At 32.3% G+C, this 15,676-nt stretch overlaps 1 protein-coding gene across 2 annotated transcripts in view; it reads left to right on the forward strand.

Moving 5' to 3' along the window:
• The window catches only part of LOC118199147 (myelin expression factor 2-like), a 55,969-nt gene that overhangs the window by 36,312 nt on the left and 3,981 nt on the right, over positions 1–15,676 (forward strand). For both annotated transcript variants that reach the window (XM_085825818.1, XM_085825819.1), the window contains exons 9-12: positions 3,499–3,558; positions 4,901–5,412; positions 9,847–9,898; positions 12,897–12,980. In XM_085825818.1, coding sequence (XP_085681944.1) covers positions 3,499–3,558; positions 4,901–5,412; positions 9,847–9,898; positions 12,897–12,980 — 708 coding nt within the window. The remainder of the gene's footprint in view (positions 1–3,498; positions 3,559–4,900; positions 5,413–9,846; positions 9,899–12,896; positions 12,981–15,676) is intronic.

Raw genomic sequence — 15,676 nt, forward strand, 5'->3', positions numbered from 1 at the left:
TTATAATGTCAGCTGAATCGCGAAAAGCTTCAGGCAGCATATTTCAACGAAAATATCCACTTTGACCGCTTTCGAATGCAATTTAACGATGTTTTTGTGTGATATCTATACGTAAGGACAAATTAAAGACCCGTTTCCTCCAAAAAAGCTAAAAAACTGCTTTAAAATGAATTCTGAAGAGAATTTTTCATGGTGTATGTACGTGCGTGCGTACGTACGTACGTACGTATCTCTCATAACTCAAAAACGAGTAGCCTCAGAATGTTGAAATTTTGTATATAAGACTATTATAATGTGTAGATGTGCACCTCGTATTTTGGTTTTAATCGGCCGCGCCAAACGTATATAAATATATTTATAAATATATCTACGCTGTTACCCGGCTCAGTGATCTGAGTTTATTTACTCTTATATGTTCGTAATTTGTACATTTTTTACTTTAAAAATGATTGAATTATGTTGTTTTTATCTTCCGGTTAAAGTTTTTATGCCTTTCATAATTCTGGAAGCAGTATTTGTATAATTATCAACAATTTAAAAGCTGTTTAAGTGCGGTTTTAAATAACATGTCGGACATATTTGTTTACATTTGAAACAGCAGAATTGTAGATTTGTTGCCAATCTAGAGAGACTAAGCTTCGCAACACAAAAATAACGCCTTCATTTATTATTGCGAATTAAATCATGCTTAATCCTTTCTGGAATTTTTTCGAGGAAATAAGTATTTAAGATTTACTTCGTAATTTTTAATACATATATTTTGAGTTTTTATGTATTTTTGCCTTGTCGCGAAGTGAAAACTTAATTAATTGAATGAGAAATACTCAATCGTCTGTGAAAAACTGTTTCTTTTTCGTTTTGTTTGTTTAATTTCTTTTATACATTGTTCTGGCTTTGTTATAGTATTTGAATAGAACATGTGGCAACAATTAGATAATTCTTTAAATGATATAAATTTTGTGCATTCTGAGTTATAATATGAACGAAATATAATACTGTTAAGTAAACCTAGTGCCAGAGTGTCGCTATGGTAAACAAAGTGAATTTTAAAGAATGCATTTATTCTATTGTGGTTTATGCGCTGTCGGCGAAGTAGGTTTAATTCAATCTAATACGTTAAGTGAAATGCAAGAAAAAATGCGTATAATTTAATATTCTGTGCAAGGAAGTCGTGGTGTACACATCAGATTTTTTAGTATTGCTATGTGAATGTTCTGTTATATATAGCTTTCTTTTGATCCATAGTGGTCTTCATCATATTTATATTCATTTTGTATTTTTATATTTAAAGTATTTTGAAAATCAATTATCTTAACTGTAAGTTGTGGTATTTACCCTTTCTCAAATTTTCCAATATCAGTTCACTAAGAATTGACTGTCTTTAAAAATGTCTCCTGCCTCAAATGATTTTATTTCAATAGTATAACCATATTGTGAAGTAAAATTCCTTTTCTTACTTCTACATGTCTAAAAATTTCAATGAAATTTCATTGATGTTCTCATTTTAAAATGATAGATATACATTGGTGATAAAAATATGATTTAAAGGTTAGAATTTTGACATTCAATAATAAGGTTTGATATGTTAAGAAGCATAATTCCATTTACAGTTTTGTTCTTTGGATGTATTTTTTTTTGTAAGTAATGTAAAAAGATCAACTAGTATGAAACAGCATATTAAGCATATATTCTAAGTTGTCTTTCGTGATGTCTTAGGCCGTATCGCAATGACTAATTATCACTATTTTCATAAAGCATCATCAAAGCATTTATAGTGGCAAAAGCTTTAAATATCATGGTGTAAACTGCAGACAGTTATGGAAAGGCTAACTGTGCTACTTTATAACCATTAAAATCCTTTATGTAAATTTAGAAGCAGAGAAATATAATCAAACTTCAAAGATATGATTTATAATCCACACAATTCTTGATCTTGAGATATTATGAATTATCAGAATCTTGATCCTTAAATTGATTGACTGAAAAATCTTTAAATAATTAAAAATTAATCAGCAGTTGTATGGATACAACAGAGTTTCAGCTAAGTTTAATAGTAGTATATATATATACACACACACACCAAAGGACCATTACATTATGACCATCCTGTTAATAACATCTATGACCAACTTTAGCCCTCAAAACTGCCAGCACCCGGCTTGGCATTGACTCCATAAGGTCCTGATAAGTAATCTTACTTATCTGTTACCAAACACTCATCAGTTGGTCTTCAAAAAAATCCCGCACACTGCAAAGGGGGAGCGTGACAGCACAAATTTGGTTTTCCAGGTGGGACCGCAAATGCTCTTGTATTAATGTCAGGTGAATTTGGAGGCCAAGACATGACCTTGAAAGTCACTGGAATGTTCTTCAAACCACTCCCTGACGATTCAACCCTTATGGTATGGTGCATTATCCTGTTGTTAAAGACCATCCCCAGCTGAAAATACTGTTGTCATGAATGGGAGAATCTGGTCTGCAACAATGTTCACGTAGCCCACAGACGTCAGGGATTGTTCTGGGAGGATTATGGATCCTAACATGTTCCATGAAAGCATAATATCCCCACCACCAGCTTGTCCAGTTCAAGTTTGCATCTGGGAGTCAGTTTTGTTTGGAAATTAGCATATTAACACATGCGGTGTGATGAATCAGAAAATGGGATTCGTCGTACCATGCAACTTTCTTAGGTTCTTCTAATGTCCAATTCTGATGTTTCTTGGCTCATTGCAGATGCAGCTGGCGATTACTTGCCATCAGTGCAAGGACATGCTTCGGTCTCTGGCTGTGTAGGCTCATATGCAGCAATGTATGCTGCACAGTGTGTTGAGGAACACTGTTTGGGTCACCACTATTGTAGTTGGTGGTAATTTCAGCTGTTGCAGACTTCTTCGGTCACGGAGAACAATGCGTAGTAATCTCTGCTTTCCTCTGGAATCAATGCTCCATCCAACTGGCCAGCGATCATTTCACCATCCCTACACCACTTTCGATATGTACTCACAGCAACTGCACATGAACAGCCCACTAAACGCATTGCTTGATATTGATGTTCACGGTCACCGAACCATAAAGATTTGACCTCTACCGAAGTCTGATAAATCACCTGCTTTTCTTCATTGTGTCATTAATTGTGCTAAGTGTGGAAAGACAATGCCTAGCCACTTTATATACTTCAACATCAGCCGTGCGCACACAGTGGTTTTGTTCCTGGGCGAGCCCATTGTTATAGATGGAGAGTGGTCATAATGTAATGGTTCTTTCAGTGTCTGTATATATCTATAGCTAAGAACATGATGAGAATATAGCAGAGAAAAAAAAAAAGTGTGTGAAAACTTTACATCTAATTATATTTTGTCGACCGTATGTAAATAATACATATTAGAAAATTTGGTTAAATGAAAAAGGATAAAACTTGCATTGTGTATTTAGAGTTTTTAACATAATATTTTTGTTTTGTGTGTTAAAATGCATTTCATTTTTTATTTGTTTTTGTAGAGGGTCTCCAGAGTGTTGGAAAAGGCCTTGGTGCAAATGGTCTTCCTCTTCATTTGTCAAGTAAGTTTTTTTTTTTTTTTTTTTTTCCTATGAAGGTAACAGAAATTATTATTATTTAACATTTTACTAATCCAGAGTTTTTAAATAAGGAGAAATGTTTTAGAATTTTTAAACAGATCAGAAAGTTATATCTTTTTAGAAAATTGTACTTTTTTATCTTATTGTTTTTAACCCATTTAAAATTAAATTTATGGTTTAAAAGCTTTAAACAAAGGAACAAGAGTATGCAGTGATTTTTTTTGGAAAGTCTGTGCATAGGAAGAAGAATAAGCAAGCAAAGCATATCGCCAGTAAATTGTATACTGGGGGCTCAGGACACTTTCTTGTCAGGGAAATGTAGGCACTAATAGGCAGGGAAATGTAGGACTCGATTAAGATCATCAGATTCTGGCGGGGGGAACAAAGCATGAAGTTTTCTTGTTAATTGTGGTTGTTGTAAATGTGCATGATGCCGAATTGTGCAATTCTACTTTTCTTTTCTGTATACTGAAAACAGATCACTGTATATATACATGAACAGAAAAAAATACTATATTTTCTCATCCTGCATATTGCCGCCATGCGAATATTTGTTGGTTGTCAACGTTAAAAGGCCCATTGCATTAAACATTTGTTAATGAGTTAATAAATAAAAAATAAAAATACAAATTTTAATTACATTTTTGTCATTTTTTATATTTTGATGGTATTTGCTTAAATAAAAATTCTATAGTACATTAAACATTACATATATATTGATATGTTACTGTAGCTTTCAATATGTACAGAAAGATTTGTTTTTGGTACATTTTTTTAGTAGATCTTGAATTGCACAAAACATATTATGTGTATATCAAACAGTATGCATTATATTGTACATCTGTGATACAAGTTTACTGTTGTTGTTATTAACAAGTTACTGTTATAATTGCTATCATGGTAAGCCAATTTTGGTAACTGACCAACTGTGTGTAAGTCGCGACGACTTTAATAAGGAAGCATGTTTTCTACCATATTGGTGATTTAAGTGTGTTTTGGTACTTTAAATTTTATTTAAGAAAAATATTTGCTTTACTTGTTTATTGGTTTTAGTTCTCCACATATATTAATAGATGCTTAAATTATTTCAGTTGAAACAGTTTAAAATTGTGACATTTAATTTATTTTCATAAACATAAAAATATTAACCCATCAGTCAGCATGATTATTTGTCTTAAATACTTTTCTGTGTAAACAAGGAAGAATGTGTCACAAAAACTATACTGAGAAAAAGATTATTAAGAATGTTGCTTATGTATTATTTTTTAATATCAGTGAGAGTCACCTAAAATAATTATATATTTTTTATTTATTTATATTACAGATTCTACAGGTGTTGTAAACAATTTAGCTCCAGCTGCCCTTGCTCCGGGCCTTGGAGGAGTAGGTGCTGGTAATCTTGGTCTTATGTCAAACCAGGTGGGACCTGGAGTTGTAGGTGCTGGTGCAACTGGTATTCCTGGGCTTGCTGGTATTGGAATGGGGATACAGGAACGAAATTTCTCTCTTGGAGCTGGCGTAGGTGTTGGTGGTGTTGGACAAGGTCTGGGTCTTGGTAGCACTGGAACTGCAGGTCTTGGCAACCCTAATTTACTACCTGGTGGAATTGGTGCAATGTCTAACAACCCAGCTGCTCTTGGTGCTGGTGGCCTTGGAGGTGGCCTTGGAACATCTTTAACTGGTGGACTTGGAGGATCAGGTTTACCTCTTGGGGCAGCAGGAGCTGGTGTTGGAGGTGGTGCTGGATTGGGATACAATGATTATGACAGGTCTTTTGACAGAGGTGATGATGGATATCGAAACAACCGTGCCTCGGACACAATTGTTGTGAGAAATGTAAGCCACTTTTTTGAGCATGTAATACTGCATTTGCTATTTTGTTTTTATTTACCTTTTATATTTAAAAAAATAATTTATTGTATGTATGTGTGTTTTATATTCTCACTTGTCTTTACACACCGTTGTCGTACTTATTCCTTGTGAACAGAATTCATTAATGTTTTTGATATGAAAGAAACATGATTATTCTGGAAATGGATGAAAAATATACTAATAAAGATGTGTACTTATAAAAGATAAACTACTTATAAAGATGTGTCATAAATGTAATATTTTATTTTACATTTAGGACACATCTTTATAAGTACAGTATAAGTTTTTTACCATTTCCGTTTTTTTTTTTTCTGTTTTGTTAATTTAAATACAATTATCAGTATAATTATGAGAAACAGGTTAGCCCATTCAGGACCAGCGTCACGTATACGTCACGAAGAGCTCCAATCAATCTACGGCCAAGTGTCGTCACGTATATGTAACTTGAAAATAATGATTTATTTGAATTTTTAAATGCCAGTAGATGGTGCTAAATGATAATGGTTTTTTTCACAGCCTTCAAGTCTATGGCATTAGACCTTCATGTATGAGCATCAATTTCTGTTCTGTGCTTCCGGGTTTTGGTAGATTTATTGGCGTAAACAAACCAGGAATCGCACATAACATAGACTTTCTTGATTAATTAAAAAGTAACTTTACAGAAGGGGGAAGATATCAGCTTTCCCGATGCATGATGTATCTTACATGGTCAGCATATACTCCGCGAAAAATGCCACTGCTGTCCTTAATTATTCCACACACTGCAGAATTATTAAATTGAAAGTTAATTACCTACAGATAATTATTACTTAATTTTATTTTGCATTTTTTATTTGTAATTTTGTTTTTATACATATAGTATTTGTATTCATGCTTATATTATAGTAATAATTTTAGTATTTTGCATGTGTCATTTTTTTCTATTAATGTGATACTCTTTATATTAATAAATATTAATAATTAGTATATTATGTACGTAACTTCAAAAATTGAGGCAATTATATTATAATGCTGATTTTATATGAATTCTTTTTTGTAAAAGTAGGCTTAACTGCTGAAAATGCATGGCCTTGGTGGTGGCATTCCATTTCAGGGGGTTTGGTCCCATCGCTGTGCTTCATTCTGCGTGTGCTGGTCCTCAAGGGGTTAAGGGGATTTATGAGAATGAAAGCTGTAAAATATTACTGGTGATTACAGGTAACTGCTAGCACAGTAACGGTATTAAATGCACAGTCGAGTCTTGTGGTCATTATCCAGTACCAACCAAACTTTTGCTTAATGGACTGATGGGATTTCCTTAGGACCCTCATAGCTAGCGAGTGCTCATGTGCTAATATATACAGTACAAAGTCTAATCCTGACTTATCGGGACTTCGTCGATTCCGGATTTTTTGGATTATAGATCAACAATTTAAAACCGGTAAGATGGCATGCAGAAATTATAAAATTAAAAATATGAAACTGTAATTTATGAAATAAAGAGCAATTATGATCTAAAGGGTATCAAAATTTACAAAAAAAAAAGCTTAATATTTATTTGTTTGCGCGCATGTGTAAAGCATACATTACGCATAATCGAAATTAGAAAATTGCAACTAGAAAACTATTTGATACGTATTTGTGATATTTATAATGACGAGGAATTTGATTTATATCATATCAAAGACGGAGTACATCGAGATGAAATAGTACATTTAGTAAGCAATTAAAAGCCGAATAAAATAAAAACATCTGCCCTGAAGGTGAGGATAGTGCTGACAGATCAACTTCCAATTCATTGCGTGCTGCGGCCCCCCGCAAAGCTGCATGAAATTTATAAACAGGTTTCTGAATGGTTAGAGGAACAAAGGATATGCCATTCTACATTTTTTGCAGCAATTCCACTTTTTGTTTGATGGACGTCGAAACATGCTTTCGCTTTGTAGATTATGTGGCAGCTCCAGAATAAGAAGCTCTTTTTGACATAATCGAAAGTTCAAGCTTACTTTTTATAAAATTGCTCTAACAGTCTGCAAAAAATAATAAGCCGGATCTAATTAGAAGATTAAAGAACAACGCAATCTGCAACATGAACTGAAATAGATAATTTTAGCCTAGCTTATACTGTCCGTTATACATGAAACGCGCATGCGTAAAGGTATGTGCATATGCGTAATGTGTTGACGCATGTGTAGAAAGTTTGTAGCTTTGAGGTCCAGATTATAGATCATTCTGGATTATGGACGTCCGGGTTAAAGACTTTGTACTGTATTGCTTTGGAATGTAAACAATAATTATTGCCCTAAAGTAATTATTAATTTCTTTGGAGTTTAATTATTGCTTTGTAGCTTTTAATCTGTATTGTTTGAAATGTTTCCACCTCTTTTCATATCTGAAAAATTCAAGAAATTTATTATTTAAAATTTCTGTGACTATCTAGTTCAGCATATGATTTTGGTTTTAAACCGGGAGGAAATGCAGTCAAACGTGTTTTTGTGTGGTCTTTTTTTTTGTGCGATTTTGTGTATATGTATGTGTGCAGCATTTGAAAATCAAATTGTAACATAACTGACAAAGTTATCGGGTAAATAAATAAATAAATAATCTATAGAAAGAGAGCTTCATTCTTGTATATCTACCGAGACATATACAAACATCTAGTGAAACAAGTCGTCACAATAAACTGATCACTGACTACATGGTAAAAAGTCAACTAAATGACTGATTCTTTTTTTATAGCCATTCGTGAAGTTTTGGGCAATTTTTTTAAATGCCTTTTTCATAGCGCAGTCCCTATTCACCACACAAAAACAGGTTTGAGTATGGTGTCTCTTTGTTTTAAGTTGTTCATTTTCATGAGGAAAGTTTGCAGGGATGTCCATTTATGAGTATTACTTAATTGTGGTTTTGGCTATTTGCTTAAGGGGTAATTAGGTTTTGGGATATTTCAGGCAACCGCAGTAGGGAAAACAGGTGTCTGTGTGCTAGCTGCTCATTCACTCAGGGCATCCAGTTTGTACAGTTTATGTAATTGTGTGTAATCTGTACTTATGGACAGAATAAAGGACTCTTCCCCCCAAAAAAGGGAATTGTAAAATGTATTCAGAAAAGATATTTTCTTGACAACTCTATGTACTGATGTATCTGGTGTAACTCAAAAACAAGTAGCCATAGAATATTGAAATTTTGTATATGGGGCTGCTATAACATGTAGTTCTGCATCCCCCCTTTTTGGTTATAATCTGCCACACCAGATGTGCATATATAATTAACTATGTTATCTGGTTATGTGAGCCCAGTTTTTTGTTCTTATAGGCTGGTAAATTGTGCATTTTTTGCTTTGAAAGTGATCAAATTATAGTACACTAGACATTAAACAGGTTTGAGTATGCTGTCTCTATAGTATGTCTGTTCCGGTTAAGGTTTTAATGCCTGTAGTAATCTAAAGGCATAAAAACGCCTAATGAACCTGCCATTTGTTTATATTTGAAATTCTTAGTAGAATAATGAGTTAAATCAGTTTCTGAACCAACCTTAGTGTTTATGCTGAGTAGGACCAAAAGTAAACTTTCACTCTTGTGCACTGAAAAATCCGTCTTCCAGCCTGTTGGCTTAAATTCCCTTTTTTTTGGGGGGGGCATACAGACTCTTCCTCTGAGTGCCATGGCTGGCTTTATCTTTATCTGGTCATGAGATTTTTTGTCACTTGGCATATTAAGATAAATACACTTGGCATAAAATTTGATATTTTGCTTTCTTACTTTATTTAATAATATAAATGTCATCTTAATAAATGTAATATGAAAATAGAGCCTAAAGTAAGTAAACAAATTTAGCTAAGAAAGGCTCTTTAAATACAGATTTTCATGACAGATACAAAAACCCAAGCCACTTGGAGGGTTAATTAGAATTGTCGAAAGTGCTTTTTTTTAACAGCATTTGGTGTTATATTTTTTCTGTATTTTACAATTTTTAATGAAGATGCTTAGTTCTTGTGTATTCTTGCCTTGCTGCCAGATGAGAACTGAATTAATTGAATGAGTATAGTATGCCATACAATGAAGTCGTGGTGTCAACATCAAATATTTTAGCTTGCATTTGAATATGAATAAATATTTCTGATTAGAAAAGAAGTTGCATTTTTAATTGCACTTCTTGCACTGCAAAGATGCTAGTCTATTTTTTTAGCTGTTAAACTAAAAAAACTAAATCTGACATTAAAAAATTAGTTTTGTAATTACATATCAGATTTTTTTAATTATTTAGTGTTTAAGGATTGTCTTGAAATATGCTATTTTTCACATATTTTGTAGTGACGATAAGTCATAGAAGATATTTACCCATAGATTAAGGATATTTATTTTTAAAATAATAAATTATATAAGGTATCATTTTCTGAAATTAGAATTTTTTTAATAGCTTCCTATGACATACACATGGCAGAATCTCAGGGACAGATTTAGAGACATTGGTAAGTTATTTAATGCTTGTTGTTTTTGTGTTAAATTTTTCTGTGGTTATTTACAGTTTATATTTTGTGTGCAATGTAATTCCTCATGTTTTCACAAAATCTAAAATTTAGTAAAACCATTAAAAAATTCTGTAATTACTTTCTGACTATGTTTTATCTGATTTGTTATGAAACTGTAATTTTGTAATAAGAAAGCCAAGTTCCCCACTCAAAGTCAGGAAAATAAAAAGGATCTGAGAAAATTGCCGGGGGGGGAGTTATCCCCCCACCAATTAGAGTTCAGTTTTTTTTAAAAAAAGTATAGAACAAGAAATTTCTTTTGCGATGTGAACAATTTGTCCAGGGTTTGATTCTTCCTTTTAAAAACGTGCCTATTTTATTAAAATTCTAGGCACATATTTTATATCAAGTACAAAGTCTGTAATCCGAACGTCCATTATCCGGAATGATCTATAATCTGGACCTCAAAGCCACAAACTTTTTTATTTGTATGCTTTGCGCATGCACGTAATGCGTTTAATGCTACGCATGAGCGTTTAGCACAAGGGAAAAAAAAAACGAAGCAACTTAACCCCTTAACTGCAGCGGGCATATATATATACGCCTTGCTCAGCCGATGCGTTAACTGCCCCAGATGCGCAGCCGGTGCATTAACTTTGCGAATAATTTTAGGTGTAGCAGCGCAAAGCAAGTGATAGCAGTTTGGAAGGACGTATATATACGCCTGGGGCAGTTAACGCACCGGCTGAGCAAGGCGTATATATACGCCCGCGGCAGTTAAGGGGTTAAACAACTTATATTGAAAGAAATGTTTAATAAAGTAAGCAAATAAATAATGAGGTTTTTTTTTTTTTTTTTTTGTAAATTTTGATACCCTTTAGATCATAATTGCTTTTTATTTCATAAATTATAGTTTCATATTTTTAAATTGTATAATTTCTGCATGCCATCTTACCAGATTTAAATTGATGATCTATAATCCGGAAAAACCCTTAATCTGGATCGCCGAAGTCCCGACAAGTCCAGATGTCCAGTAATGCTTCTTTGTACTGTATATATATATATATAAATTTTTATTGGGATGGGTATTTATATATTGCCTCCAAGGAAAAATTTAATAAAAGCTGTGAATTATTAAAAAAAACTTAAGTATTTTTAAGTAGCTTTATATATATAATTGCAGTAAAATTTCTTAAAAATCGAATGTAATTATATCTAGTATTTTTGTGCATTAAGCTGCTGAAAAAACATCAAGTAACAAATTTAGAATCCATTTTACAAAGTAGCATTGAAGTTGATTGAATTCATATATTCTTGTTTCTAAATTTCATTTCATTTCATTTTTTTTTTTTTTTTTTGTTTTAGTTTTAAAGTTTTAGTTTTAATATTGATTAAATTCTTTTTTGCATTTTTTGGACTTTGTGAAATTTATTATGAATTTCAAATTTTGGTCTTTAGAAAATTGGTTCTAAATTTTTATTATTTACTTGTGTGGAAAATAATGTGTTACAAATTTTCTTATTATTTATATACTTGTGTGTGTGTATTTATTTTATAACAATGAGCAATATAAATTTGGTGCTTTGATTTTCTGCAGCTCTGGTATAAACATTCAGTAGAATTAGCAGGTGTTTGGTGCACTTTTTGAGCACATTTGTTACCATTGTGGATTAATGATTTTGAGATTATTAACTGTTATTTTCCTGAACAGCATCTTCTGTTTGTTAAAGTGTAAATATTGACCACATAGATTTTTTATCTTTTTATAAAATCTCTTGTTTCTTATACTTTTTATTATTATTAAAAGACATATGAAACATAAAGATAACCAAACAAATGTTTTTCGACAGTTTACAAAGTTGTCTGTACTTAATGCCAACTTTGCATGGGGGATGTAGATGATCAGAAAGGACCTTAAATTTTATTATGTTTTTTCTTATTGTATTTTATTTTGATTGATTGTATAAAATTACTCAGCGATTGTCACTTAATGTCATAGCTATTTAATTATGTTTGGTCTGAGAAAGTATTCTTGTTTTAAGTTTAATTAAAAGTGTAATTAAAAAGTTCAATTTCAGACATTTTGTTTCTGAGATGTAAGATCTGGACTTATCCACTACTATTTTATACACATTTAATATGTGTAACTTCATATTGGAGAAGAGCTTCTGTTTAGTAATTTTTTTATTTTGTGGCTGGTTGAGTTTTTTTTTGTTTTTTGTTTTTGTTTGTTTGTTATAGTTTGTTTTGTGGAGAACTTGGCATTTTCACAGCATTGGTGTTTTTCTTCTTTCAAATTTAAATAAAGAGTGCATGTATTTAATGCTTCTTTGAACAGCATTGTTTTTACTAATGTGTCATGAAGTTATGTTACCAGCTTCACCAACACATGCAATATTAATGAAATAGACATTTCCGGATTTAATGTAAATGTGGTTAGAAATTTTATAAGTTTAAATTTAAAAATAAAGGTTAGACATTGTTATTATGCATATCTAATATTTCTCAAATTCCAGGCAAATTTTTTCTATTTAATAGTGTTGCATTAATAAATTTAAATATGCATCCTGAAAGAAATTATAGGAATAATAAGTACTGAAATAAGAATTGTACTTATGAATGAATTTTATTTGAAGTTCTTTATATTGGATAATTTTTTTCATATTGGAAACATGTCTTATTTTCAGATTGAAAGAAAATCATGCAGTGTTAGGTTAAAAACTAAACAGAAAAATCTTCAAGTGAAGTTTGCATGTAGTTTAACAACTTATTTTAAAGTATAACTTGCATAGCTTGTAGTGTTTCCAGTTAAAAAAATGGCATAAATTAATATTGTAGTAATTTTAACTTTGTTGTAATAAAAGGCAAAAACACCAGTATTTTAATTTGCTTTTGCAGAGTATTTTAGTATACATGCGTACATCTTGCGTACATGAGGAGGAATATTTTTTCCGAAACTTTTATATGTTTATGTTCTTACACACATTTTTATTTATAGGTGACATTCGTTTCACTGAGATGAAATCACGAGGAACTGCTGTAATCAGATTTAATTCTGAGAGAGATGCACAGCGTGCAGTTGGTATCCTTTTTTGCTTAAAAAAGTGCATTTTATACAGTTATTTCTAGTTATAATTCCCCCTCCTTAATTTTGAAATGCTTTTGCACTTGAGAATTTGAATATTGAATAATTTTAGTATATGAAGGTAAGTACTGTAACTTCTAAACAGCTATATGCTGCGCTGTAAGAACTAATCTTGAAGATAACTGAAGTATTGGGTGTACAAATAAGTTTTGAGGGATTTACATAAGAGAACGTTACTAGTATTAAATTCTATCGGATAGTCTTATAACCAGGGCTGTGGAGTCGGTAGGGAAAATATCCCTCATATATATATATGTGTGTGTGTGTGTATGTAAACATATACACATGGGTTACACAGCTTATTTTTTTAATATAAAAGAAGTAATAGATGCTGCAGGAAAAAAATATTGATGGCATAGTAAATTATTTATATTAATTAGCATTTATTATGAAATGGAAAACAGGCATTAATTATTTCTAAGAAAGTATAGCTTCACCAAGATCTTCTCTGTTGGAGGGCCATAGATCCGATTTGATAAACTTCAGCGTTGAGAAGAGTCTTTCCACACAAACTTGAGTAGGAGGGAGAGCTGTTATTGTTAGGGCTACTTCTTTTGACTTTTCGGGATAGATTTTTAGAAGTTCTAAAAGAGGTTTCTTGCAAGCGAAATCATATTTCTCTATTTCTTCAAAGGCCGTGTAGAAATCTTGTATTTTTTCATTTTTATATCTTAAGGCTCTTGGTTCTTTATTTCATTCCCTTTGCCTTAGGCTTTTCAATATTATCCAAAGATATTTCTCAAAATCTAATTCATCACTGGAAGAGGATGATAGCTACTCAATTGCAGTTTGACTGTCCTGATTTGAATTCTCCAGTTGTTCTGAGAATAATTTAATTCTTAATGAGAGTTCATAGATGGCTTTCTTTGCCTTTTTAATTTGTTCGTCATCCAAGAAAATTCGGTGTTTTGGATCTACATATATTGAACCCAGCAAGATCTCATTGTCTAGCAAACTAGTCTCTCTTTTCTTCATTGAAGAAATGATTCTTTCTGCAATAAACCCTTTATTTCAGAAAGAACAAACTTCACGTTGTTTCATTTCTCACCTCCTATCAATTCTTCAGATTGCAGCATTTTTGTGGCTATATATGGTGTAGAAAGAAGAGTTTCCAATTCTGCAAGATCATTCCAGTCTTTCTGTTAGTGAAACATTGTTGTTATCTACATCTTCTAAAAAAAGTTCTTAATTCTAGCAACCTCTTTATCATCAAATATGTACTTCCTTATTGCGTTGCTTGACTAATGATTGCTTCTTTTTCTGCTCACTTTCTAAGAATGGCATCAATTTTGGGAGTTCTTGCTGCTGTTGTTGCTTACCTAAATTTACCAGCGAGATTTCTGACTGAATGAATCAGTTTAATCACTAATGGCAAATATCACATCCGTCCTCCTCCCTTATATTTATTTACTAATATGTCAATAAAATAGAAAATAACTATTTATTAATGTATATAATCCATAAATAAAAATAATAACTCAGGTTGTCAATAATTTTTTCAATGCATTTGAATTTCATTTCAAATCCAAACTGTCCAACAAAAACTGGAGTTGGAGTCAAGGAGTCAGAGGTGCCTCTTTTTAGCGACTTCAGCTCCGACTCCTTTTACCCCAAAATCTGCCCGACTCCGACTCCACGGCTCTGGTTATAACTATATTCATGTAGAGCTCTAGCGTTTCCATCTAAAAGTCAGTGTTTCATTTCGCTGAAGTGTAAACAACAAACTTTCTTTGGGCTCAATTCATGTCAATGTTTGTACCAACAGAACAAAATTTGCGGGAAGCACCTCTTTTTTATTTTAATTTGAGGAAAATTGCATCTGATGGACATCGATTGCTATTTGAAGCATATGGGGAACATGCTTCATCGATAAAAACGTGTGACTATTGGTTCTGGCATTTTGAAAGTGGTGATATTTACACCAGCGACAAAGAATGCAAAGGAAAGGCATAAAGTTTGAAGATGCTGAATTGGAGCCGTTATTGGACCAAGATGCATACCAAACTCAAGAGAAGCTCGTTAAAACCTTGGGAGTGATACAGCAAGCAATTTCATAACATCTCAAGTCCATGGGTATAGCCATTGGTATCGTTCAGCATGACAATGTCCACCCATATGCTGCAAAAGTCGTCAGAAAAGCTTTGGAGGTGCTTCAATGGGACTTCCTTAAAAGTGTCGAGATGTCCTTGAACGACCATAATTTCTGCACCATTCAGCAATTCAACTGACAGTTCTCAAAATAATACTGCAAAATATGCGTAAAGCTGATACAAATTTCTCTCAAAATAAAAAAATTGCTCAACACACGAAAATTTGTACTGTAAGTTTATCTTATGAAGAACGAATATTTATGTTTTTTCTTAGGACCTTAACAAAGCTTTTTGCTTTTTTTTATAATTCATTTTGCCATCATTCGATGTTCTTAACACAGTTCTGCAAAGCAGAATTCCAATAATTCATGTTTTGCAATCAATGATTTATGATCTGTTTAAAGACATTTTATCAAAGTTTGTAAAACCAGTCTGTTTTTTGTCTCATAATTTTATATATGATGTGGTTTATGGTGAAATAGAAAATCAGAAGATGAAGATTTGGTAACAGGAGCTGCAACTACAAAAGTAGTGGAAGAACTC

The sequence above is a fragment of the Stegodyphus dumicola genome, chromosome 10 (genome assembly GCF_044657685.1).
Source record: "Stegodyphus dumicola isolate Sdum_Otavi_A_Nest chromosome 10, ASM4465768v1".
NCBI lineage: Eukaryota > Metazoa > Arthropoda > Arachnida > Araneae > Eresidae > Stegodyphus > Stegodyphus dumicola.